This window comes from Populus euphratica, unplaced genomic scaffold, assembly GCF_000495115.2.
Source record: "Populus euphratica unplaced genomic scaffold, PopEup_1.0 scaffold99.1, whole genome shotgun sequence".
Taxonomy (NCBI): domain Eukaryota; kingdom Viridiplantae; phylum Streptophyta; class Magnoliopsida; order Malpighiales; family Salicaceae; genus Populus; species Populus euphratica.
Window position 1 is genome coordinate 1,048,065 of NW_011499902.1, and position 24,289 is coordinate 1,072,353.

The 24,289-nt window shown below is 29.6% G+C and overlaps 3 protein-coding genes across 9 annotated transcripts in view; all 3 read right to left on the minus strand.

The window, feature by feature from the left end:
- The window catches only part of LOC105133042 (DNA ligase 1), a 13,832-nt gene extending 8,202 nt beyond the window's left edge, over nt 1–5,630 (minus strand). For 6 of the 7 annotated variants that reach the window (XR_843701.1, XR_843700.1, XM_011036840.1 and 3 more), the window contains exons 1-6: nt 3,204–5,630; nt 3,001–3,118; nt 2,813–2,894; nt 1,994–2,096; nt 1,774–1,870; nt 971–1,073 (exon numbers count right to left, since the gene is read on the minus strand). Coding sequence is in view for 5 of the 7 variants with exons in the window: in XM_011036840.1 (XP_011035142.1) it covers nt 971–1,073; nt 1,774–1,870; nt 1,994–2,096; nt 2,813–2,894; nt 3,001–3,118; nt 3,204–5,520 (2,820 nt within the window). In the remaining 2 variants the exon portion in view is untranslated. The remainder of the gene's footprint in view (nt 1–970; nt 1,074–1,773; nt 1,871–1,993; nt 2,097–2,812; nt 2,895–3,000; nt 3,119–3,203) is intronic. The other variant, XM_011036839.1, reaches the window with a different exon arrangement.
- A 7,007-nt stretch (nt 5,631–12,637) lies between these two features.
- Nucleotides 12,638–14,773, minus strand: LOC105133043 (polyubiquitin-like). The gene is made up of 2 exons (XM_011036842.1): nt 14,602–14,773; nt 12,638–14,033 (listed from the first exon to the last, which is right to left on the minus strand). The coding sequence occupies exons 1-2, from the start codon at nt 14,659–14,661 to the stop codon at nt 12,924–12,926; spliced, it is 1,170 nt and encodes a 389-aa protein (XP_011035144.1). The 5' UTR covers nt 14,662–14,773; the 3' UTR covers nt 12,638–12,923.
- Nucleotides 14,774–20,868: 6,095 nt separating this feature from the next.
- Nucleotides 20,869–22,030, minus strand: LOC105133044 (uncharacterized). The gene has a single exon (XM_011036843.1). The coding sequence runs from the start codon at nt 21,592–21,594 to the stop codon at nt 21,058–21,060; it is 537 nt and encodes a 178-aa protein (XP_011035145.1). The 5' UTR covers nt 21,595–22,030; the 3' UTR covers nt 20,869–21,057.
- Between the last annotated feature and the right edge of the window lie 2,259 nt (nt 22,031–24,289).

Below are 24,289 nucleotides of genomic sequence, written 5' to 3' on the forward strand. Positions count from 1 at the left end.
TTCTTGATTTGAAAACCAAGATGTCTAAATGTATGACAAATGTCTCGTTTTAAAAGCTAAAATTTAGAACTATTTATTTGATGGCTAATTATTACTTTAGTGGGGGGGGGGGGGGGGGGGGGGGTGTGGATGGACTATTTCGTAGGGAAATAGACTCAATATAGCAATAAATTACAAGCTTAAGGACAGTTGCTAAAATCTCTTTCCATCAAATCCAGAAATTACAACAGTACAATACCTTCAGACAAAGTTAAATAAATTACTGATAACAGAAACTAACCTCAATCAAATCATATGAATGGTTTTAAATTGACTAACAAAGACAATATGATTGAAGTGCTACAGCAGAAGATTTCCAAATTGAGTTTTATTTGGTTGATTCCATCACAAGAACTTATGGAGAAAGACAGGAAAAACAACAAATTATGAAGATCAACTCCTAGAACTAAATGCTCAGACCACAAGACAGCCAAAAAGAGAGTACAAGGTGCAAATTTCCTTGGCCTTACTATGTAAAAACTGAGATCTTAAATTCTGTGACATGCACGAGTGGTCAGTAACCCTTACAAAATAACCAAAGGGCACAACAGAGTCCAGAAATAATAAGAATTAAGATGGATTAGAAGAAAAGCATGATAATATTATCAATGCATTCATCTTCCTTCCTAAAAGAATTGCATGGATAGGGAAAACTCGATGCATAAAGATAGACAAGAGGATGCAAGTACAGATCCATGTGAAAAAGATTATTAAACTGAAGTAGGATTTCAGGAGTAAAATCATCCTGTCACCTTTTCAAATCCACAGCTAGATTAGGTAAATCAGCAATTATCAAAGTCCCTAAAACAGATGTCTCTTTATGTTGTTTGATAAGAGCAGCAAAGACCAGTAGCTTATCTACTTGAATAATAAAATGATTATAGAATACCTACTATGGTCATAATCCTGAAAGGTTGTGCAGGACTCTTACCAAAGTTCTGACAATAAACTTCATCTCATTCTCCCTACAAGAACGCATGAGATTCACAATGAGGCTCTTCTTTCGACCAGTACTTCCGCTACCTGTTTGTAAACTGGAGAATCTTACATGAGAAAAATTTGAATGAAGATAATGACTTGTGTGACAATGAGCTGCTCTGTAAACTATGGGATAGGTTAGATATAGATGGATCATCACACTCTTTTTCATATGACTAATCATCTAGGAATTTAAAATTAGAAGTAAACATAATTGTGCGATTATTTAATTTCTAACTTTTAGACAAAGAAGCTGCAAACATAATCAGTTACTTCCAGTGTAAGATTGTTCAACTTCTATGCAATTCCAGCATGGATCAGAGCAAGAGATCATTAAGGATGCAATCCTTCATCCAGCAGCCACTAGAATCCACAGAAAAATTTTGTTTTTGCAATCTTATTTGGAATTGGTAATGATCTCCTTCTATGACTTTGCACCATTAGATTATCTAGTGATATCTGCTACAATATCACAAAAGAGAGAGAGAGAAAAGTAAAGATGATACTTGACTGCCTAAGCTCATTAGAGCTTTAACAGTCCTCTCAAAATTTATTAAAAAAAAAAAGACTTTACTAGTAAGAAATTTGCCTGATTCTTGCCTCCTAAAGCTGAGTTCACTTCTGTTAATGAGTGTCATCACCAGAAAAAATATCCCAGACATGTTCAATTAGGACATCAGAAAACAATCCTCATAGCCATCCCAACAATCCCATTAAAGTTGCAGTTCTATCTTAAATCACAAACACTGGCCATACCTTATCTTCTGCAGCGCAGAAAATACATCTTTAATAAGAAGGGGAGGGGGAGGAACCAGTAATGTCTGTGTTTGTCGGCATGCTTGAGCAACATCACCTTTAACCACAAACAATATATTTGTTCATCCGGCCATAATGAAAGACAAAAAAACTAGCAGGAAAATAAAACTAATAAATAAAATCATAATAGATCAAAGATTGATGGATTTTTTTTTCCTACCAAGATCCCCCATACTATTGTACATTTCCCTTATTTTAGACCGGTTTGTTCCACATGCCTCTTCCAAAGCCGATGTGACCAAGGTTCCACCTATGTTTAGTTCCTGAAAAATTCGAGGCTCATTGGTACATCTTTCTTTCTTCTATTTCAGAGAAAATCACCAAGCCCTCAACCCTGGAGTTATAAAGCATCTCCAATTGCATTTCAGTAAAAACATGCAACTGGGAAGCAGAGCAAATGAGAGAGGTAGGAGAATTAAATGAAGCAAGAAGTGAGCAAAGTGATAAAAAGATTTATTAATTACAGAAGGTTTGGTTTAGCCCTGACAAAAGAATGGGGGAAATGGATCCATGGAACTGAACCCAACTACTTTAAGACCAAGGCTTAGCTTTTGGACTGGACCTAGATTCAGTTGAATTATAGGCAACTGGGAAACACATGGTGAAAAAAGAATTACTGATGCCAGATGAATTATGAAAACATAAAAAGTTCATACAATAAAACCATATGTGAGCAAGTCCATATCTCATTCTCAGAAGAAGAGAAGAAATATGTCCATATCTCCTAGCAAATAGAACATGATTACAATGCTATTACATAGCATATGTATATTCTAAATATTTGACCCAGAAAACATATATGTGAAATTCATAATCTGGAGATCATTCAATGCCAGAAATAAAATGTTCCACAAGTTATGGGAATAATTGCAACCAAAATGTTAAAAATTTGCACAATGAGACCTAAAGAGGATGGAATGTAATTAAATCCCATGACTGATAAAAGCAAACACAAATTTCAAGAAGGAAGACCACTAACCACATTTTCGTGGTCAGCAGCAATCTTATTGGTGCACAGATAGGCAGCAGGCAACACATCCTCAGGAGACAATGCCAGCAAACTGCATGCACAAAAAATTGCAAGCGACACTTCCCGCTGAGCTAAGTATTAACACAATGCATCCCGTAATTTTATGAATAAAGGAAAAGGGTAGCCTATGAGGAAACCTTCTAAACATATTGCACAATAATGAAGTAGCTTTGATCTTTCCTTTTTCTGCCTCGACCAGGTCAAAAGTACGTGCAAGATGGATATATGGTGCAGGTTGTCCACCATTCCAGCATGCTGCGTAACTTCAGAACTTAATGCAACATAGAGAGAATGTGAGAATACCAGTAAGTTAATCAGCTTCAAAAGTGAAGAGACAAACCATGCTCTATGGGATTATATTTTTCTGTTGGTAGTGATACAAGAGTTGCATCCACGTTTTTTATTAATGATCCCTGAACGGATAGATCAACCATATTTTCTATTTCTCCAAACAATTCTTTCTCCCTGGCAGAAGAGGAGCCAGTTTCGCACTGATACTCAACCATATTGCCAGAAACCACCAAAGCCTCCATACTCTTGCCAAGGTTACCCTTGGGATTACCATAATGCATGTCCAGAGCCTTGTTAATATCTCCTTCTGTCTTCTTGAGGATGGTGGCAGCATAACTTCTTGTTGACTCATTGCCATCAATTATCTGAATAAACTGATCTACCTCCTCCCTGTATGACTCCGTAACATCATCATTTTGCAACAAACTTTCGTCTCCAGGGCATTGCTCAGATATAGATGCAACCACGCTAAATTGAGAAGCATCAGGCAAAACTTTATTGAAAAACTTAGTAATGGTGGATTGCTTCGAACCGCCAGATTCCAGCTTTGAATTAATTTTTGATTTCTTGCCAGGCTTATTGCCAACGCTCCTTTTCCTTTTTCCAGGAGAATTACCACCCTTTAGTTTAGGATTCTTGCTAGGTGCCTTGTAGTTTTGGCTTGACATAAAACCCATACTTCGACTATCAGTATTAATAGAAACTGGTTGTGAAGGTGATTCAGAGTCATATAATGGAATCGTCTCAGATGAAGAAACAGTTACTCTACAAGAAATTAATTGATCATGGAATTCCATTTCACGTTCATAAAAGCTAGAAACTGCTTCAACAATATTCCTCCCATGAGTGCTGATTAAATCTAACATTTGGTCTCGGGTAACCCACCTGGGCAAACAATCACTCAATTCATGAGCGAGTTTATCTCTTTCCTCATCATTTAGCATGCTTAAATTGTGTGTAGGAGATTCTTGCAGTGTAGATGAGGAGTTGAGACAAGCAACAGTGTCATTATTCTCATGGGCTCTCATTTCAACTGACTGCACTAACTCTTTCTCCTGTGTCAGCCCCTCGTTCAAGCCTGAGACAGCATCCATTTCAACCTTCTCATCATTCTCAGACGACCCACGAAGAAAACCCATTAAAAATTCCTTCTTATTAGCCATCTCGTCAACTAACCCAGCAAAATGCTTCTGCATTTTAGCAGCATGTTTACTATCGAGTTTTTCAACATCCACACCAACAGTAGGAATGACACGTTTAGGTCTCAAAAACTTCACATACTCCCTGAGTTCATTGTAATTTGAATGCTCACTATATGGCACAAGATGAATCTCACATGAATCCTTTGATCTCACTGCAAATTTATTACGTTTCACTTCGTAAGTCCACCCAGTTGGCACAAACCCCACAACCTTATTGTAACCTCTTTCCACCATAATTTCCTTCATTTTCACAAAATTCGGCCGAAAATAAGGCCAAGTTTCCCCCAAGACATTCCAGCCAACAACATGCACATCACTCTCATTCTCATCCTCTGTAAACACCCCACTCTCCCCGTACCCCAAAACCCTCAAAACCTCCATTTTCCTCTCATCCACATAGACCTTCCTATTACACCTCCGTGCAATCTCAACCAAAATCTTCTCTTTCCCCACCACATAAGTAGCCACGAGGAACAGAACCCTCTTCTCCAAACCCCCACTAAACCCCTCTCCTCCTATCTTCTCAATCGCACTAACAACATAATCAACCGACTCTTCTTGTAAAGGAAAGACAAATTTCGGATTACAATAAGTAGTATCCAAAAAAACCGTATTACACCCCACAAAACCTCTCAAAAAAACATCATCTTTCATCTCACAAGAGTACCTAAAATCACCAGTATGAACATACAACTCAAAATTCTCTAAATTCTTACAAATGGGCACTTTCAACAAGAACTGAACAGCGCCAGGACAGTGATTAGCATCAACTAAACTAACTTCAACACCATCAATATCAACAGCACGATTCAGAGGAAGCGAAAAGACAAAACATTCAGGGACATTAAGGATACTAGTAACAAGAGAGGCAGTGACTGGGGAACAAAAAATGATACCTTGAGACCAATGAGAGGAAAGACCAGTGTAATGGTCAGAATGGAAGTGGGAGAGGAAGTAAGCGGTGACAGAAGGGGAGGAAAAGCGGAATCCGTCGATGAGGAAACGGGTTTTGGGGATGAGTTTTGAAGGAGGGAGAGAAGGAGGGAGAGAGAGGGAGGATGGTGGGGTTGGAGGGATTTGGAGGGAAAGTGAAGTGAGGGATTTGTAGTATAGGGTTTGCGAGTTTATGGACTGTGGGGTTTGGTGATCGGATTGAAAGGCCATTGAAAGTTGTCAAGAGGGAAACGGGAAGAAGCAGGAGAAGGAGGGAGAGGGAGAGGGAGAGGGAGAAGGCATTTCTTTTCACTAGGATTTTTGGGGAAGGTTTTTGTATGCTTGCGTATCCTTGTAGGGAGTATATCGTGAAGGGCACATTACAACTGTGTAAATATTTAAGTGTACATCGTATAAGAGAACAAATTAAATGTTTTTATATATAAAAAAGGATAAATAATAAATCGGAACTTTATTTTTAAATCATAATAGTTTTTATGCATGGATTTTGAACACAATTTCTCTTTTTACATAAATATGAGACTCATAGGTAGTTATAATGATAATGAAACCTATAAATACTTATTATAGTTATGATGGTAGTTTTCATTTTATGTGAAAGAAAATGGGGTATATAATAATTTAGGGTGACAAATACTATCTCAGAAATAATTTTGAAGTTCAACAATTATACCACAAATACTATCTCAGAAATAATTTTGAAATAATTTTGAAGTTCAACAATTATATCTCATAATTTAATTTTATCACTCAATTATATCAAAATATTTCTAATTATTAAAGAAAAATATAACAATAATAAATAAATTGTAAAAAAATAACAACAAAAAAATTAAAATAAGCTTGCTTTAAACCTACTCAAAATACGAAACAACTCAATGTTGCAGAATGAAACTAAAATTCTTTTAAAAAATAGTTAAATCCAGTTAATTTACAAACTTCGTAATCATGAACATAAAATTAAAATAATATCATAAAAAATATAAGAAAAAAATTTTGAAGACCAATTCCTATTAAATCAAATGAAAACATAATAACTTCATTAAAAATAAAAAGAAAAGGAAAAAAAATCAATGTCAATCTCTAACAAATAAAATGTTAAAAGATGAAAATTAAAAAATATATATAATAAAAAAATATCAAAAAATCTCGATTCAAACTCACTCAAATCAACATGCAAAATCTCTAGCCCAATCATGATACCAAGGTGAAGATAAATTATTAAATAACTCTATGTTGAAAGACAAAAAAAAAAAAAGAATTTTTAATCTAAAAAAGCAATGGAAAAAAATGAGTTAACCTGTAAATCTTGTAACCATACACATAAGATCGGGATAAACTAATAGAAATGAAAGAAGAGAAAAGTACAAAGATTAATTTTCAATAAATCAAATATTGAATAATAAAATTGAAATAAATTAATTTTAAAAAAAACCAAAAAAGGTCAATTTGTATCGAACTTTAAAACCAATAACCCTGATCATGAATCCAAACTAATCTCATGCAACAAAAAATAATATAGGTCAACTCATGTTAACCTGCAAAGCCTACAATTACATTCACAAGATCAGGATAACCCAATAAAAAAAATAAAGATAGGAAGATGAATTTCAAATAAATTAAATGTTGAAAAATACAATCAACAAAAATCAATCTAACAAAATGACAAAAGAAAAATCAACCCATATTAACATTTAAAAACTAATAACTCAAGTCATAAGCTCGAAAATAATGTTATATGAGACAATTTGTAAAAAGTAATAAAGCAAAAAAGTTAAAAAATAATAATATTAGTTTTAAAAAAAGAAAAAAAAAACAAGTCACCCTGAGAAAACCTTTTAAACTTGATCAAACCTCTAAAATTTACAACCCATGAAACCCTTGACCTGAACTTAATCAAGAAGTCTAATTCTCAACCAACTTAATTTTGAAGGATGAAATTGAAAATATATATTAAATTTAAAAACTTGCCAAGAAAAAAAGATAGAAATAAAAAGAATAAGGATCAAATTTGATATAAAAAAAACTCAAAAAGGATAAAATTGAAAAAAAACAACCTAAAAAATATTAAAAAAATATCAATCAAAAGAAAATTGACCAAATTTAAAAGATAAAAAAAATAAAAAGGGATGAAATTTAAAGAATTTATAATTTATTCAAAATTAAAAAATAGAAATAAAAACAATGGGGATCGATTTTGAAAGATAAAAAAATAAAAAAGGATAAAATTGAAAAATATTTATAATTTCATATCTTATTTAAAATAAAAAAAAAAGCAATAAAAATGATTAAAATCAAATATGGAAAGGCTTATTTGAATTTTCAAAAAGGTTTATGCATATTTTTTACAAGAAGAGAGAGATCAGGAGAGAAATAAAAGGTCTTTGATGCCAAACCAAAGATATTTTTATTACACATGTCACCCTATCATGTAGAGGGCATTAAAAGCTTCAAACATCATCTTAAAAGGTATTGTATGGTGACTGGATGACCCTAAAAGTGTTGTCCAAATAGTGTAGAGGTCATTCACATAAAGACGCATGCTACATATATGACATAGAGTTTTTTTAGAATAATATTTAATATATATCAATTACAATAATGCTTTTAATTAACCTTTTAATTTATAATAAAATCAATGCAAGATGATAAGGAAAAAAAAAACCCTTATAAGAGAGTTATATTGATTTTTTTCTTTAAGGATATCAAATTAATCACACTACTAAGAAAAAATTAAGAAGTCCAAAACTCTCTTGAGTAATAAGTATTATATTTTTTTTCTTTTAGTGCTAAATTAGTAATTTTATTGTGCAACAAAAAATATAATTAATCTAATTTTATATAATTTGCAAAAGATAATTGTGTTACGGTGAAATGATCACCTTAACCCCAATGCCTAGATCAAATGTTTAATGGCAAATGAGCAATTGAGCAATTTAGTAATTACACTGTTTTATTGAATACGATCAAATGTTTAATGGCAAATGAGCAATTTAGTAATTACACTATTTTATTGAATATGGTCTTGGGTTACAATAATTTCCCTTCCCCTTTTAGTTTTGTTTTTCAAAACTAGTTACTCGATTCGTGTAGTCCTATAGGTCGTATATTTGTTTTTCTCAATAAAACAATTAGATATGTAGGATTTTTCTATGTATGTTTTTATATAAAAAATTATAAGTGTAAATTAAAAAGTTTACACAAGCATCCAATTAAATAATCGAATGACCATATGTGTAATTAAATAAATAAAATTGTTAACAACAACTAAAAATAAAATTAAAAAAATTAAAAAACAGATATAAAAAATAAAATTAAAAAAAATTAAAAAAATAGATGTAGATTAAAATATTTAATCGTGCAACATGAGATATTTATTGGTTATGTTCACTGAATTTGTTTATTAAAATCAAATGATAATAGAAATAGACACACATATGAAATTGATTGAATACAATAAAAATAATAATAACCATGCAAAACTACATATAAAAGAAATATTATCTAAAAATAAATATTTTATTTTTAAAAATAAAGTTAATCTATGTAAAGCCATATTAAAAATTAAAATGTCTTTTTACTATTTCTTAAAAAATATAAAAACAAAAAGATCATTAATCAATAACTCTCTTTTTTTTACTTCAAGAAAATTTAGTAATTTTACTATTTCAAAAAGTTAAAAGATATGTATATATACCCTTGTAAAATACTTTAATGACTAATGACTAATGGGTTATATAAAAAGATTATAATACTCCCAACTCCAAGGCATCTCAACTTTTCTTCTGAAAAAAATGTAGTTTTATTGTAGCAACAAATAAATTTTTTTTTAAATGTTTTTATGCATAGTAATTTCCCTATCTGTTTTATAGAGTTTTGTTAATAGTTTATTTCCTCCAAGTCCTACTAAAAAATTTTGGAATATAAAAGAATAATATTCGGATCTAGAAAACCTTTTGTCATTATTATTCAACTAAGTATAATGTTTTTAACTTAGAAATTTTCAATCCAACTTTTTATTAAGCTTTAGTTTTAAATTAAATCGTGTAAAAATTGTCTCAACATGACTTTATCAACTAGACAGATTAAAAAAAATCAAAGTAAAAATTAAAACAAATATCAGGTTAAATTTAATCAACCCGTCAAATACATGATTCGTATTATGGAATCCACTAGGTTGAATTGTTTTATTTTATTTTATGATAAAAAAATAAAAAAATAATTTACTATTAATCTAGCACTAAAGTATAAAATTAAATAAAAACTCCCTATTAAAAGATAAAATTGATTAAAATAAAATAAAAAATAAAAAGTGGGTAAAAATATTGAAGTGTAAATTTAAATATAAACATCACATTAAAAAATAAAATTAAAAAAATTAAAAAATAAATGAAAGAGATTAGAAAAGCCCAAAAAGCCAATAAAAAAACCCAGAGAGCCAATCACAACAAAAACATATGTATATATATATAAAAGATGAATAACCCTTTCTTCCACCTCTCACCTAAAATGATTTTATTAATGTTTTAGCCTTGTTGTGACACAAAGTTATATTAAGTAATAACCTGAAAAGGATGGGGAATTTACTGTTTATCTATATTGAATTTCAATAGTAATCTATAGTGCATTTCTTTTTTTTTTCTTTAACCTGAAAAGGATGGGGAATTTACTGTTCATCTATATTCAATTTCTTCAATAGTAATTTATAGTGCATTTCTTTTGTTTTTTAATTTTTTTTTGTTTTTTTACTTTATTTTTTTTTGCACTTTTTCGTTTTTCCCCCTTTTTTATTTTTTTGTTTTTGTTTTTTTTCAAGATTATCTTTATCAATTTTATTGTTTTAATATCAAGCTGATTAAAAATATTGCTTTTTTTTTTAATATCAAGCTGATTAAAAATATTACTTCATAATTTTTTTCTTTTAAATATTGTAGATTTCTACAGTGTTTTTCACAAAGGTTTTTCTTTTTTTATTTTTTTTATTTTCTAAAATTATATTTATTGATTTTATATTTTTAATATTAAATTGATTGAGAATTTAATTTTATAATTTTTTTCTTTAAAACATTATCGATTTCTACAGTGTTTCTCCACATGGTTTTTTTTTGTTTTTGTTTTTTATGATTTTCTCTAAAATTATCTTTTATTATTTTATTTTTTAATTTTGAATTGGTTAAAAATTACAGTTACAATATGTGAGGGAAACACTTTAGCTTTCCTTGCAAATTATTGTGGATTGCTACAATGTTTTTTCCTATATAATTTGTTTTATGTTTTTTTTCTAAAATTATATTTGTTAATTTTATTTTTTTAATATTAAGCTAGTTAAAAATTTTAATTACAAGTAAACACAAGTAAGGTTAAATCATGTGGGAAAAATATTATAACTTTCCTCACAAAACACCATGAATTGATATTGTTTTTCCTCATATGATTTTTTTCTAGTTTTTTTCATGTTTTTTTTGTAATTTTTTTTTAAATTATCTTTATCAATGTTATTTTTTTAATATTAAACTGGTTAGAATTTAATTTTATAATAAAGTTTAATCATGTGAGGAAAACACTGTAGCTTTCCTTACAAAATACTGTGAATTGCTACAGTGTCTCTCCACATAATTTTTTTTTTCTTATAGTTTTTTTAAAATTATCTTTGTTATTTTTTTTAAATATTAAGCTGGTTAAAAATTATAATTACAAGTCATTACAAATAAGACTATATCATGTGGGGAAATATTGTAGCTTTCATCACAAAACACTATGAATTTCAACAATGTTTTCAACAAGGTTTTTTTTATCCCTTTTTGTTGTGTTATTTTATTTTATTTTTAAAAAAATTATCTCTATCTATCAAAACACTATGAATTTCAACAATGTTTTTTTTATCCCCTTTTGTTGTGTTATTTTATTTTATTTTTTTAAAATTATCTCTATCTTTTTTTTTTTAATATTGAGTTGATTGAGAATTTAACTTTGTAATTTTTTTCTTTAAAACACTGTGAATTGCTGCCATGTTTTCTCACGTGATTTTTTTAATGATTTTTTCTAAAATTATATTTTTTTATTTTTTTAGAATATTGAGTTGGTTAAAAATTATAATTACAATAAAACTAAATCATATGCGGAAAATATTGTTATTTTTCTCACAAAACACTATAAATTGCTATATTATTTCTTTAAATGGTTTTTATTATGATTCTTTTTAAAATTATCTTTGTTGATTGTATTGAAAAAAACACTTTATTTTTCCTCACAAAACATTGTCATTTGCTATAATATTTTTTCTTATGGGTTTTTTATTTAAAATTATCTTTGTCAATTTGTTTTTTTAATATTAAATTGATAAAAAATTTAGTTATGTAATTTTTTTTGCTTTTTATTAATATAAAAACTAAATCATGTGATTAAAATACTATATTTTTCCTCACAAAACACTGTGAATTGCTACAAATTATTTTATTCAGTTTCTAAATTACCAACACAATTTTTTTTATCATAAAATATTAACTCCATCATACTTTTAATTTTTATTACTTATCTAATATTAATTTACAATTATAATACTATTAAATATATTTATTTTATAAGTCCATAACAAAGTGTGCGCATACCATCTCATTCAACTAAAAAAGATGGTTCTGCATTCCAGTGCTTGGCCTAGCGGTGGAAGGGACTTGTCTCCTTCCACTGCACCTGAGTTCGAGCCCTGGCGTGCACGCCTGTCACCCCCGCGGTGCCTTACATGCCTACTGGGTTTGCAGGGTATTCAGTGGGCCGTGGGGATTAGTCGTGGTGCGCGCAAGCTGGCCCGAACACGTCACATAAATCAACAAAAAAAAAAAAGATGGTTCCATTTAACTGTTTACATGAAAAATAAACTATACATATAAATAATTCACTATTTATATAAACAGTTTAACCAACCCAGCCCTTCTTACTATTTATATAAACAGTTTAACCAACCCGGCCCTTCTTTTAGTTGTATTTAGTTGTATTTATTTATAATTGCTAGTAAATCGACTAGCGATTCATCAAGGGTCATATTCCCAAAAAAAAAAGAAGTGTATTCATGTTCCTGGGTTAGACTCAGAGTTGTAGAAGTCCTGTTCAGAGTAATTCCATGAAGTAGACTCAGATAATGGATTCGCTTGTTTCACGTATTGCTCCCCGAACACTCAAGTTGAGTGCACTGGACAACGTAACTTTCTTAAAGAAAAATCTGCTCAGATGCAGCCTGGGAAACTGAATTCAGCAGGGATGCATCAGCCAACTAAATAGAGAGATATTCATGGTAATCTCTTTCATGTAAGGGGATGTTCACTTAACCAGCTGAGCAAATTTAGGGGGAAAACAATCCCTAATTGAACATAAAAAGAGAAGCATGAAAGGATAAACAAAATGATCCTAAACTCAGATGATTACATTTTCTATTTCCTTGTTTTGCTCCCTTTCGAAAGCATAATAAGAGAAGGTTTCTTTTGTTCTTACTTTAGTTCAGAAATTCATAGGCACAGAGAATATTATGAGCAATCAAGCACAAAACAACATAACATGTACAAAAGTCAGAATCATATCACCAGGCTGTGCCAGATATCAGGCGATCTTTCTCCAGAATCTTACCAGCGCTGTTCAGAAACAACAGTCAGCTCATCAATTTCACCGATGTTGTAACTAGCTATAGAGCACTCATCCTGCAGTGGTATCTCACGGAAATATACTTCCTTTACCGTGCTAGGAAGTTTATTTTGGATCATAGCCTTTAAATCACGAATTCTAGCGGAGGAGTTCGGTTCAGCCCCGATTTGAGACAATCCCATTTTGGTGGTTATTGTTGAAGGTGAGAAAACCATGTGAAGTGTAGCATTCTTCCTGATGTTGTAATATGCCAGATCAAGGTTTGCCTCAAGTCGCTTTCCAGAAAATACAATGCTCTGACAATAGCTTGGCCCACCAAGCTTTTGGAAAATCTTGTCCTTCACATCTTCAATAGTATCACGTTGGTGAACATTCAGAGTTATGGTTTTCCCACTCCACGCCTTCACAAATACCTGAAATGTCTGGGGTGACATCTCCAGGATAGATTCTTCTTGGAGGTCATAACAAGCCAATGAATTGGAATCCTCAAGCTTCTTGCCTTGGTAGATTAGATCATAATCACTGACTGGGACACCAATCACGCCACCAATTATTGCTTTGACCTCAGAAACAGAATACAGGAATTTAACTTTGAGCTTCACAGTTTCCCCTGCAGGTGTGATTACAGAAAAAGACAACAAATCTTTCGGATTGAAAATCAAATGTAGGGTTGGCTCACTTTGCAAATTCAGAGAGGCCAAACTCCTATCATCTTCGAGCACTTCTCCAGCATAGACAAGATTGTACTGATGTGGAAGAATTTGTTCCTTCTCAAGAATTACAGCCTTAATTTTTTGGACGGTATCATAAGTCCTTGCTTCAACCACAACACTTCTCTGGCGTGATGGTATAACGACTAACAATTTCACCCCAACTGAACTCTGAAGAATCAAATGCAGAGTGGCATCATTCGGAATACCATACTCAACCACTCTCTGGTCATCCTTGAGCCGGTCACCATTAAAAAAAAGTTCTTGGAAACTTTTAGGAATTCCTTCCTTCTCACAAAACGCTGATTTGATAGTTCCAATTGTATCTGATCTCTGAACTTTCATCGTCGACGTTTTCATGACTTTCAAATATATAGTCATCTGCAATGGGGAGAAATCTCTAAATTCTGTAAAAACCACAGAAGTTTTGAAAACCAATAAAACCGAACAATAGCTTCCATTTACACAAGCACAGATAAAACAGAGCACACAACATCGTAGTGTATATATATAAACCAACCAAGCCAACGAAGAGAAAAACATGCTTCAATATAAAGAAACCTTTATTAACCAAGAGAGAGGTACACTGCTTAGAATAAGGAAGCAATAACAATAACCCAATAGAATAAATAAATAAAAAACCCTGAATTTGGTGGATTCAAGACACGACAAAACATGTATCTTGAACTTAAAAAATAAAATTCAATATTTTTATACACATTCAGCAACAAATATGTCACTCTCTGTTTTGGGTTTATTTGATTCAAGAAGACTCTATTAAGTTTTCAATCCATAAAGTTTGAAGATTATATCAGTGTAAAGATGAAAAAAAACAGCTAAGAAACGCTACAAAACAACGACTACAACAACAACTTGTTATAGACAGAGAAAAGGGGCAATAATCCACAAAACTGCAAAAGAAAAGAGAGAGAAAGTGGAGAGTTAAGACCTCTTCTTCTTCTTCTTCTACTTCTTCTTGAGAATCATTTCTTGGAGTTGGAAGTTCCATCTGTGAAACTCAAAACCCTTCCTTCCTGCCCCCACTATTGTTGTCGATGATCTAATAAGCACAACTCTTTCCTTCTTCGCGAAGCAGTTGACTTGAATAGCATACACTAAAGACACGTCCTCTTCTGCCCCCCTTTTTATCAAAGTTATAAATACCTCACACTTTTTTTTACACGTCAGATATTGAGGCATGTTTGGAAGTTTAATAATTTTTATTTTTTAAAATGTTATTTTATTTAAAAGTATATTAAAATAATATTTATTTTTTATTTTTTAAAATTATATGATTTTAATACATCAAAATAATCAAAATATATAAAAAATAATTTAAATAAAAAAATTTAATTTTTTAAAAATACTTTTAAAAATACAAAAACAAACAAATAATATAACATTTTTTGTTTTTATTGTTTCCTTGCACTTATCACCTTAACCCTGGTTATAAAGTCTTTACTAGTAAAATAAAAAATATAAAAATAATTTATATAATTTTTTTATTTAAAAATTTAGATTGATTGATAATTTATTTGATTAAGTAAAATTTGGTAAAAATTTATTATTTTATTATTTTTTATTAAAATTACATATTTTTTTTTAAAATATTTTTAAGGAATAACTCCAGACCTTGCCAGCCTATAATCTAAGTTTTATTTACGTACATGTGGGTCAAATTTCAAAACTATTCTGTGTTCACTATGTTAGTATTATTGATTGGATTGTCCTCTGTTAAATGTATTTAGTTTCATATTAATAATATTTTTTTAAAAATTACTTGAATCAATAATTTATTTTTTAATTTACATGTAAATGCGTTCAAATATACAGAAGAAAAGTTATTACATAGTAATCTACATAACACATCCTTAAACTTACCTTTTATGAAAAAAAAAAAATTAGTAATTGAAAAGTTGTATGGCTGCATTTAATGTTGATAAAAAAGATGCTTTGCTTGTGTTAATATTTTTCTTCACTATGAAAATTGAAGTGTTGTTTTTTATTTTTTATTTTTAAACTAGTTTATTAGTTGTGTTTTCTAGTGATTTAAATTAATTTTTTTAAACTAGTTTATTAGTTGTGTTTTCTAGTGGTTTAAATTATTTTTTTTAATTAAAAATAATATTTAGATTATCAAAAACATTTTATTATTGTTATGGAATTCAGTGCAACAATTTAAATTTCAAAATCATATTAAACTTCAAAATCATAACTTTACTATTTGTTTTGCTAGATTTTAAATTATATCGTATAAGAGTCGTTTCAGTATGATTTTATTCATTAGATAAGTTTAAAAAATTTAATTTAATATTAAAAAATAAAATTAAATATAAATTCTATATTAAAAGATGAAATTAATTTTTTTAAAAAAATTATAAAAAAGAATAAAAACACAAAGGAATTAAAAACTTTGTATTAAATAATAAAAACATCAAAAGACAAAAAAAAAGAGCTAAAAAGTAAAGATGACCGATTAAATAAGCTATTGATCTATTAACAAAAACCTAATTGTATGGGCTTGAGGGAGGCCCATAAACTTGGGCCTATCCCTAACCTCGTGTTATTTTCACCACATGTAACCCATTAAGCTAAGACATAAATTTGTTAGCTAAACACATAAAATAATATATCAAGCATACCATCTAAATCATAAAAGAAAATATTGCTTCTTTTGGTACTTGAACATGCATGTTATTATTGTTATGCACGAATCATTGAGTTGTGACACAGGCCTATCCCTAACCTCGTGTTATTTTCATCACGGGTAACCCATTAAGCTAAGACATAAATTTGCATGTTATCATTGTTATGCACGAACCATTGAGCTGTGACATAAATTTATTAACCAAAGACATAAAATAATATATCAAGCTACTTCACTATTTAAATAAATAGTTAAACATAGTCTATTTGGTTTAGTTGTTTCATCCGAGTAAGAGATCGAACTTCAAAAAATGATGAATGATTTTATCAATATAAAAATGTATAACTCCCTACAATTTTTAACTATGTATATATTCATCAATGTAAGAATTTAGATTAAGCTTTCTCTTGTCCTTTCTCATCAATGGACTCCAAATATATATGAAGGAGTACGATTCAATAAAAAAACTCATACCTCTCCATTTATGTAACGCCCCTAGTTATTCAGGATGACTATATGTCAACTTATTCACATATTATGTTAAGAATTAGAAAATATATGAGTTATTAAAATAAAGTCAAGGTTTTTTTTAATAATACATTATTGAAATTTCAGCAAAGTTTTCTTTATACTTAGATCATATAAAATTATCGACAACTTCATTCATTTCATCAAAATTAATCTTTCAATTATTATTCAACCATCCTGGATCTTATTTCACAGTATCCTCTCATAAGAATAGTTTGCAATGACTTTCATAAAATTGAATAAACTAAGATATCAAGATTAAGAATATCTGATTAAAAAATACACATTCTTCACAATTAAATGATCTAAGGTATACTAAATATTAAAACATAAACATTAAGTAATTGAGCTTTACATCTATTTATAATATCATCATTTATAACCTTTTATGGATTACACAACAAAAAAATTATCTGATATATACTTTACATGGCCAGGGGAAGAAAACAAACCTTTTCTTTCTTCCTCTGCTGCACGTCTAGGGGAAGAAGAAAGAGGAACAGTGTCGTTCAAAACGAGACTGTTCTGATCTTTTTTTTTTTTTTTAACATGAAACGACATCATTTTATATAAAATACGCTGTTTTATTTAAATCAAACAAGGCGACAAAACACGTCAATTTGCAAAGTAGCCCTCAATTTATCCTTTGTTCTATTAAGTCCTCAAATGTAATTTTGATTTTAAGAATTAATACAATTGCATCCCTGCCAACTTCAATCGCCGCCCCTGTAGTTGACCACCTTTTCCACTTTGGTTCTTTGTCTTTGATTTATGCAATTAAGCTCCTGATTTAACCAAATTAAATTTTAAAGATTATAATTTGACCCCAGAACTTTAATTTCTTCCAATTAAAGTCTAAATTAACTTAAAAATCAATTTTCCTTGCAAGTAAACCCTCTATAAATTCAATTAAACCATCAATAAAATCCAATTGAGTTCATAAACATCAATTTGGACTTTTCTCTTCAGATTAAATTTTCTTTTTCAACAGGGCTCTTATCATTCAAGTATATGCTGTAAAAAGTTTCACTTGTATTTTTGAACCTTCTTAATCAATTTTTCTGATCCTTTTCTGAGCACTCCAACTTCCTATTATTTTTCTAATTTCTTTTGGCTATATATTTATATATTTATATATTTATTTTTGTGGGGGGCTCAAAATGAGTTACAATAATATGTATAATTCTTCCTTATCGCACCTTTACCCCAAATTTTCTATAATTATATCTTAGTTTTCTATTATTCTTTCATGTTTTTTCTTTGTCCAAGGATTCATTTTTATTAACTTTTAAGTCCATCCATTCTTAAAATATTTTATTTTAATTTGTTCCATCCTTCTTATTATTATTTTATTTATTTATTTTAATGCTTATTATTTCTGGATCATTTTCTTTTTGCTTTTTTTTTAAAAAAAAAATCTGGATCATTTTCTTTTTGCTTTTTTTTTTAAATTTTTTTATTTGGAGTTTACAATCTATCTTTAAAATGTTTGGATTTCTCAAAACTCCATATTATTCCTATTTGAACTAATACATAAGTGCTTTACCTTTAAATGTCTAGGCAACTGCGTGACTTAACACATTTTATGGAGAACTAACTAGCTTTGGATTCAAGTGATAATTCACCTCTAACCACAACTCATTTATTAATTCTTCAACATCAGTTGACTCGGATCTCCATTTAGTTTCACCCAAGTTTCATCTTGGTCATGGATAGATCATCTAGATTTGGGTCTATAAACAGTGATAATTATCTTATGAAGACTCATTATAACTACGGCTCTGATAGATTCCTTTAACCAAGTCATTGCTTATGAGTCGCTGACTCATTCTTTAAAAGGCACACCATCAGAGCATAGAGCTCCTCCCTCTACTCGAGGAAAAAAATGAATTTTATTATATTAATCCTTAGGGTTTTGTTTAGTAAAAAAAATTGTGTTAAGGTTTGGAAACCCTATTAGATATTGATTTACTAACATTTCATATAACAAAAAAGTTTTGAGTTTTGCCTTGGACTTTAAAATCTTTTAAAATTAAAAATTAAAAAATCTTATCTAATTTAGTATATACACCTTGATAAATCATATAGTCAAAGTATATGATCTAAACTACATTAGTTAAAATTTACATATTTTTATCTACCTATTTTTTTAATTGAATTAAAAACATCAAAGGCTCTATTTTCTATATCCATTAAAAATATGACCATTAAACCTTATACTTTTTTAGTTTTTGTTATTAATAATTGGATGCTTTGGTTTGTTTTTACCTTTATTAAATTACTTACATTTTAAAATATTATGGATAGCTTATAATGAAATTTATATTATATTAATTTTTTATTTTTGTTTTTGTGTTTTGAAAGTACTTTTGAAAAAAATTAAAAATGTTTTATTTTTTATTTACTTCAAATTAATATGTTTTTAGTATTTTCAAATCATTTTAATGTGCTGATATTAAAATAATTATTTTAAAAAATAACAGCAATCACACTCCCTATTAAACTCTTAATTCGTTATTATGTGGGCCTAAGTTTAAGACAAGACAATATAGATAAACAAAGAAAACAATTAAAGGTACATTATGTATATTATTGTAATAATTTTTGCTTTTCAAATGATTTTTATTTAAAAAATATAAAATTAATATTTTTTAAAGTGTTTTGTATGTTTTTGACATATTAATATCAAAAATAAAAAATTCCAAACAAATATTATTTTTTAATTAAAAAATATATTTGAAAAATACTCATACAAGTTACCAAACACACTTAGTCTAGTCATATATGCAAATTGTTTGTCCATGCCATATTGAAGTAATAATGCAATTGGATGGCAATTAATTATTGGCTCCAATTCAACAAATCTTAGAACCAAAAAGTGCTATTAAATATATTATTAGCACATGGATAAATTAATAATTGAGACAAATACATGTAAAAAAGAAAATGACAGGTAAAGTCAAGATATCTAACATGGGTCCTAAGTACGGATGCCACCCATTAATTGACATAAATGGAATAAATGATTTAATTCCTACAATCATCAATTAAGATTTACTCGTTCACTTATGGAAATAAATCAAACCTTTCAACTATATCAATTAACCTTAAGGAACATGCGAGAAAAATACTCTATAGCATAAATGATTTACTTCCAATATATACAAGTGATCTATAATATAATTATATTAAATATTATGTATGTTATTAAGATTTTTGGGTGTAATTTTTATGTTTGTTTTATCCTTACTCAATTTATGTTTTAATTATATTTATTTTATAAAAAGTTTTTTTTTCTGTTTTTAATCAATAATGTAATTCTTGGAGCACATGCATGTTAAAAGTACTGATTAACATGACCAGACCATAAAATTTTCTACAGCACATGAATATAAATTACCGAACACATTAATTCAGAAGCCAAACTGAATTTTAAAGCAAGAGCTAAATTAATTTTTTTATTCTGCTAAGAAAGGCTACCGAAAAAGGAAGGAAAAAGAAAAGTTACATAGAAAATAAAATCATCAAATATTATATATGGCACGGTGATCAAGCTTAGGTGATTAGCAAACTTCTTGTTTATTCCATTTAAAGCCAGTTAGAATTAACGGCATTTTTCTAAGGATATTTATTCAAGTTATTTTCCTAATATATATATATGAATATGAATAATGACATATAGTATATAATTTCATTTTAAATCAATGACACTAGTGTAAGGTTTGGGTTATATATTAATCAGGTTAAGTCAAGTATATTAATTTTTATTTTTAGAATTAAATAATATATTTTTTTAATTGTTTTAAATTTAAATGAGTTTTAAATTTAAAAAATCCAAACTTTAATGTCACACTCAGCTTTAGCTTGAAGCTTCATTTTTTTTTTAAAGCAACCTTTAAGCTTATCTTTAATCAAAGAGATTAGATGTTTAACAGATCTGCCTTGCTTGTAATTAAGCTTGTGTAACTAAAATTGATTGCTCATATAATTAATTAAAAAATAACAATATATACAGTAAAAGAAAAAAGAAAAATCAACAAATTATTAAAACCCATAATCTAAATTTCTTCTTCTATATTTTGAATGAACATTAGATATATTCTTTCCTTCCTAAAATCTTGACAATACATTATTTTCCGGGAAAAAGAACACACACACCCTCAAATCCTACATATCCACCAAATTTAAAAACCTTTGGCCTCAAAAAAAAAAAAAAAAACCAATTGCACTTCACTTTGAACAAATTGGCTCTTCCTCTATGGTCTCCAGCAATGGCTTCTTTGACCTTGACATTGACATCCTATGGGTAGAGTAAGGAGAAGAAACCTCTTCAATTCCCTCCAAACTCAACCTTGGCGCTGCATCAACATCATTTCTTTCCATATTTTGTGAAATCTCCACCGTAGATTCAGGCAAGACCCTAATGTTCCCTTTAAAAGCCCTTTTCATAACCGAGTTGGCAGTGATAAATAAAGCACCCATGTCACCAGCAGTGACTACAGAGTTCTTTTTATGCATTGGGAACATGACATAGACGTTGGCCTTTCCAAGCTCATCATCTGCATTTAGAGGACAAAACCTTCTGCCTATTTTCAGAGACTTGGTGTTAGCGATGAAGAAGTTCGGTGCTTCCAGCATTAGCTCCGCTGCTTTTGTGCGCTGCTGGATTTTCTTGATTTCTCCTGTTGGGAGGATCACTCTTGTTGATTTTGACGAGTTTTTGAGCACTTGTGGGTTTGATAGTGTGCAAGAAACGTAGTTTCCCATCAAGAAAGTCAAAACAAGATCAGAAAGGCAGAGACCCAAGAATCAAGAACTCAAAATACTAATTTAAAGCTAGTTTTTGAGCACTATCAAACGGGGTGAATCTCTCGAGAGGAACTAAGCTTGAAGAAGTAAATGGGTGGTGATTTGGAGGAGGAAAATGTCTTTGAGAGGGAAGAGTGAAAAAGGTGGTTGATTTACGAGAGGTTAACACATATATATAGGGCAAACCAAAGTCTAAGAGGGCATAATAGAAGATTCCAAGGACAGTTGTGTACATAGGTTGACATTATATTATATAATTGATAACGCGTTGGAGAAAGTAAGGAAATAACCTAGAGCCTAAGATACTTGATGGGGAGGAGGTGATCCAAGAATTTTCCTTCCTGTCTATGCTGTGTATTGATACGTGAATATTTACCAAGGCAATCTTTGTTTCTGGAAACGGATCAAATCAAGAGATCAAAAAAATCAAAGGAAGATCGATCAATCAATAAAATTGAGCACATGAAGATCGAGGAATCAAAAGGATCATACGTTGAAGGAATTTAACCAAAAAAATGGAGCACACGAAGGAGAAATATCAGGGAGAAATTGATTCACGGATATCATTTTAATTAATTAATTGGGATATCTTTATATATATATATATATGAAGGATCTTGATATCAAAATTGTTGGTCTAAATTGCATTTAACTTTCATAAATGAAAAAAAAAGGTTCAAACTTTTATGGTTCATGATATAGAAAGAAAATAATCTATGATTGATTCTCTAGCCATGAAAAAAAGACTCTCTTCTGTGGCTCTTGACATTACACATATATCTTTTCACAGAGGCATACCATTTTTCTCGTTCTAGCTCCAAAAGGCTAGATTAAACAATTTTGTTTCCTTTCTTTAATTCGGAAGTTAAAATCGTGTCGGTAGTATTTAAAATGAAATATATATTAATTTTTTTAAATACACCAGAATGATATGAAAAATGTGCTTTCTAAAATCGTGTAGAAAAACTTAATTTTAGATGACATGTATAAGCTAACTTAAGATATTCTTATCGTAAAAAAAAAAAAAACCAATTTTTCTAATATTATCTATGTTTGTATTAAACGCTTCAAACTTGAGAATGAAAGGAGGGACACAGGTTTCAATCAAGCTATATATAAACTAATTGATTTAAAAAATAAATAAATAAATGCTGACGAACTATATTGATTGCTGTAGCACTCCACGAAAAATAAAAAAAATTAATGAAATAGAAATAGTTATGGAAGACATCAATTGACGTCTTCCATAACTATATACAATTATAGAAATCACCCACTTTCCTTGAGTTTTCCCGTTTCTCTCCTCAAATCAAGTGGTAAGGATTTAAGATCAAGAGGTTTGCTCCCTCTATAATCTTAGGTTCGAGTCCTTGGTTGCTTATATGATGGCTACTGGAGGCTTACATGGTCGTTAACTTCAGGACCCGTGAGATTAGTCCCACATTAATCTAAAAAAAAAAAAAAGAAATCAGCTTTGCTTCATGTTTGAGATTAATTATATACAATTATTTCCACAGCAAGAGGTTAGTGTACATGTCGGTGTTGGTTACCCTTAAAGTCAGTCCACCCAGATATTCAGCTCATAATCATGTATGTGCACATGAAGGGATAGATGCCACCATTTCAAGTAGCCTTTTATTAATTTTATTTTTCTTCATGATCAGGAAGCCTTTCACTTTTCCTCATACCTCCTAGATACAATTTATTATTATTATTATTATTATTTTTATTATATTTAATCAATATTTTATTGTTGGTAAGCACCTCTTTACACCTCGTTTGCCAGCTTTGTCATGGATTACACTCACCAAGAGGATTATTATAAGTTATTTTATAACCCTTTTTTTTAATAACAAGTTCACAGATCATCATTCCCTACCCTCATATTGTACCAAATTTATTCAACTTAAGCTAGCATATCTCATGTCACAGAATGTTTTATAAAGATGTTTCAAAATTGAAGCTGCTTAGTAATAAGATTTATGTGGTTAGATAATAGATTAATTATTTAGTTATAACAATTTAATTTATTATTTCTAGTGAAGATATCTTGTAACTTGATGTGGAAACTCTCGTTAGCTAGTAACTAATACTTGATAAGCTGATGTCGTCTGAAAGAAGTCTATGTCGTTGTGCTCTTCTTCTACAAAGAGCCTATGATGTTAGGCTATTCTTCTGGGGTGAGCCTATGAAGTTGAACTCTTTCTTTAGATAACCTACGATGATTTTGTGATGTTGGGTTCTTCATAAAAAGAACTTATAGAATAAGGTTTTTCTCTTCAAAACAAATCTATAAAACCTGAATTTTTTTTCTAGACTTGTATTGGTAAGAGTTTATCTAACCTTTTCGATATTATTAGGACAATCTATAGCGTGTTTCGATCCATTGTTATCGGTGATATACCAAGTTTCAAGAAAGATGTTAAGAATCCATTTTTAATCTAACAATTAAGCTTGATCTATGTTTTTCGATCGCCGGAGCACTAGATATGCTCATATCATCCATTGAAATTTTGCTGTATGCATCAGAACTACATGCATAATTCGCATGTGTTAGTCCTGACGATTTTTTTCTTAATAATTGAGATATTTTAAAATTGATTTATACAACAATGAAACTAAATATTAATTAATATGTAATGAAAATATGACC

What these genes read in the sequence shown, in the direction of transcription:
- LOC105133043 (XM_011036842.1), bottom strand. Translation starts at nt 14,661, where the DNA reads ATGGAACTTCCAACTCCAAGAAATGATTCTCAAGAAGAAGTAGAAGAA. An exon ending in TAGAAGAAGAAGAAGAAGAG is followed by an intron (nt 14,034 to 14,601) that starts GTCTTAACTCTC and finishes TCCCCATTGCAG; the next exon opens with ATGACTATATATTTGAAAGT.
- LOC105133044 (XM_011036843.1), bottom strand. Translation starts at nt 21,594, where the DNA reads ATGGGAAACTACGTTTCTTGCACACTATCAAACCCACAAGTGCTCAAA.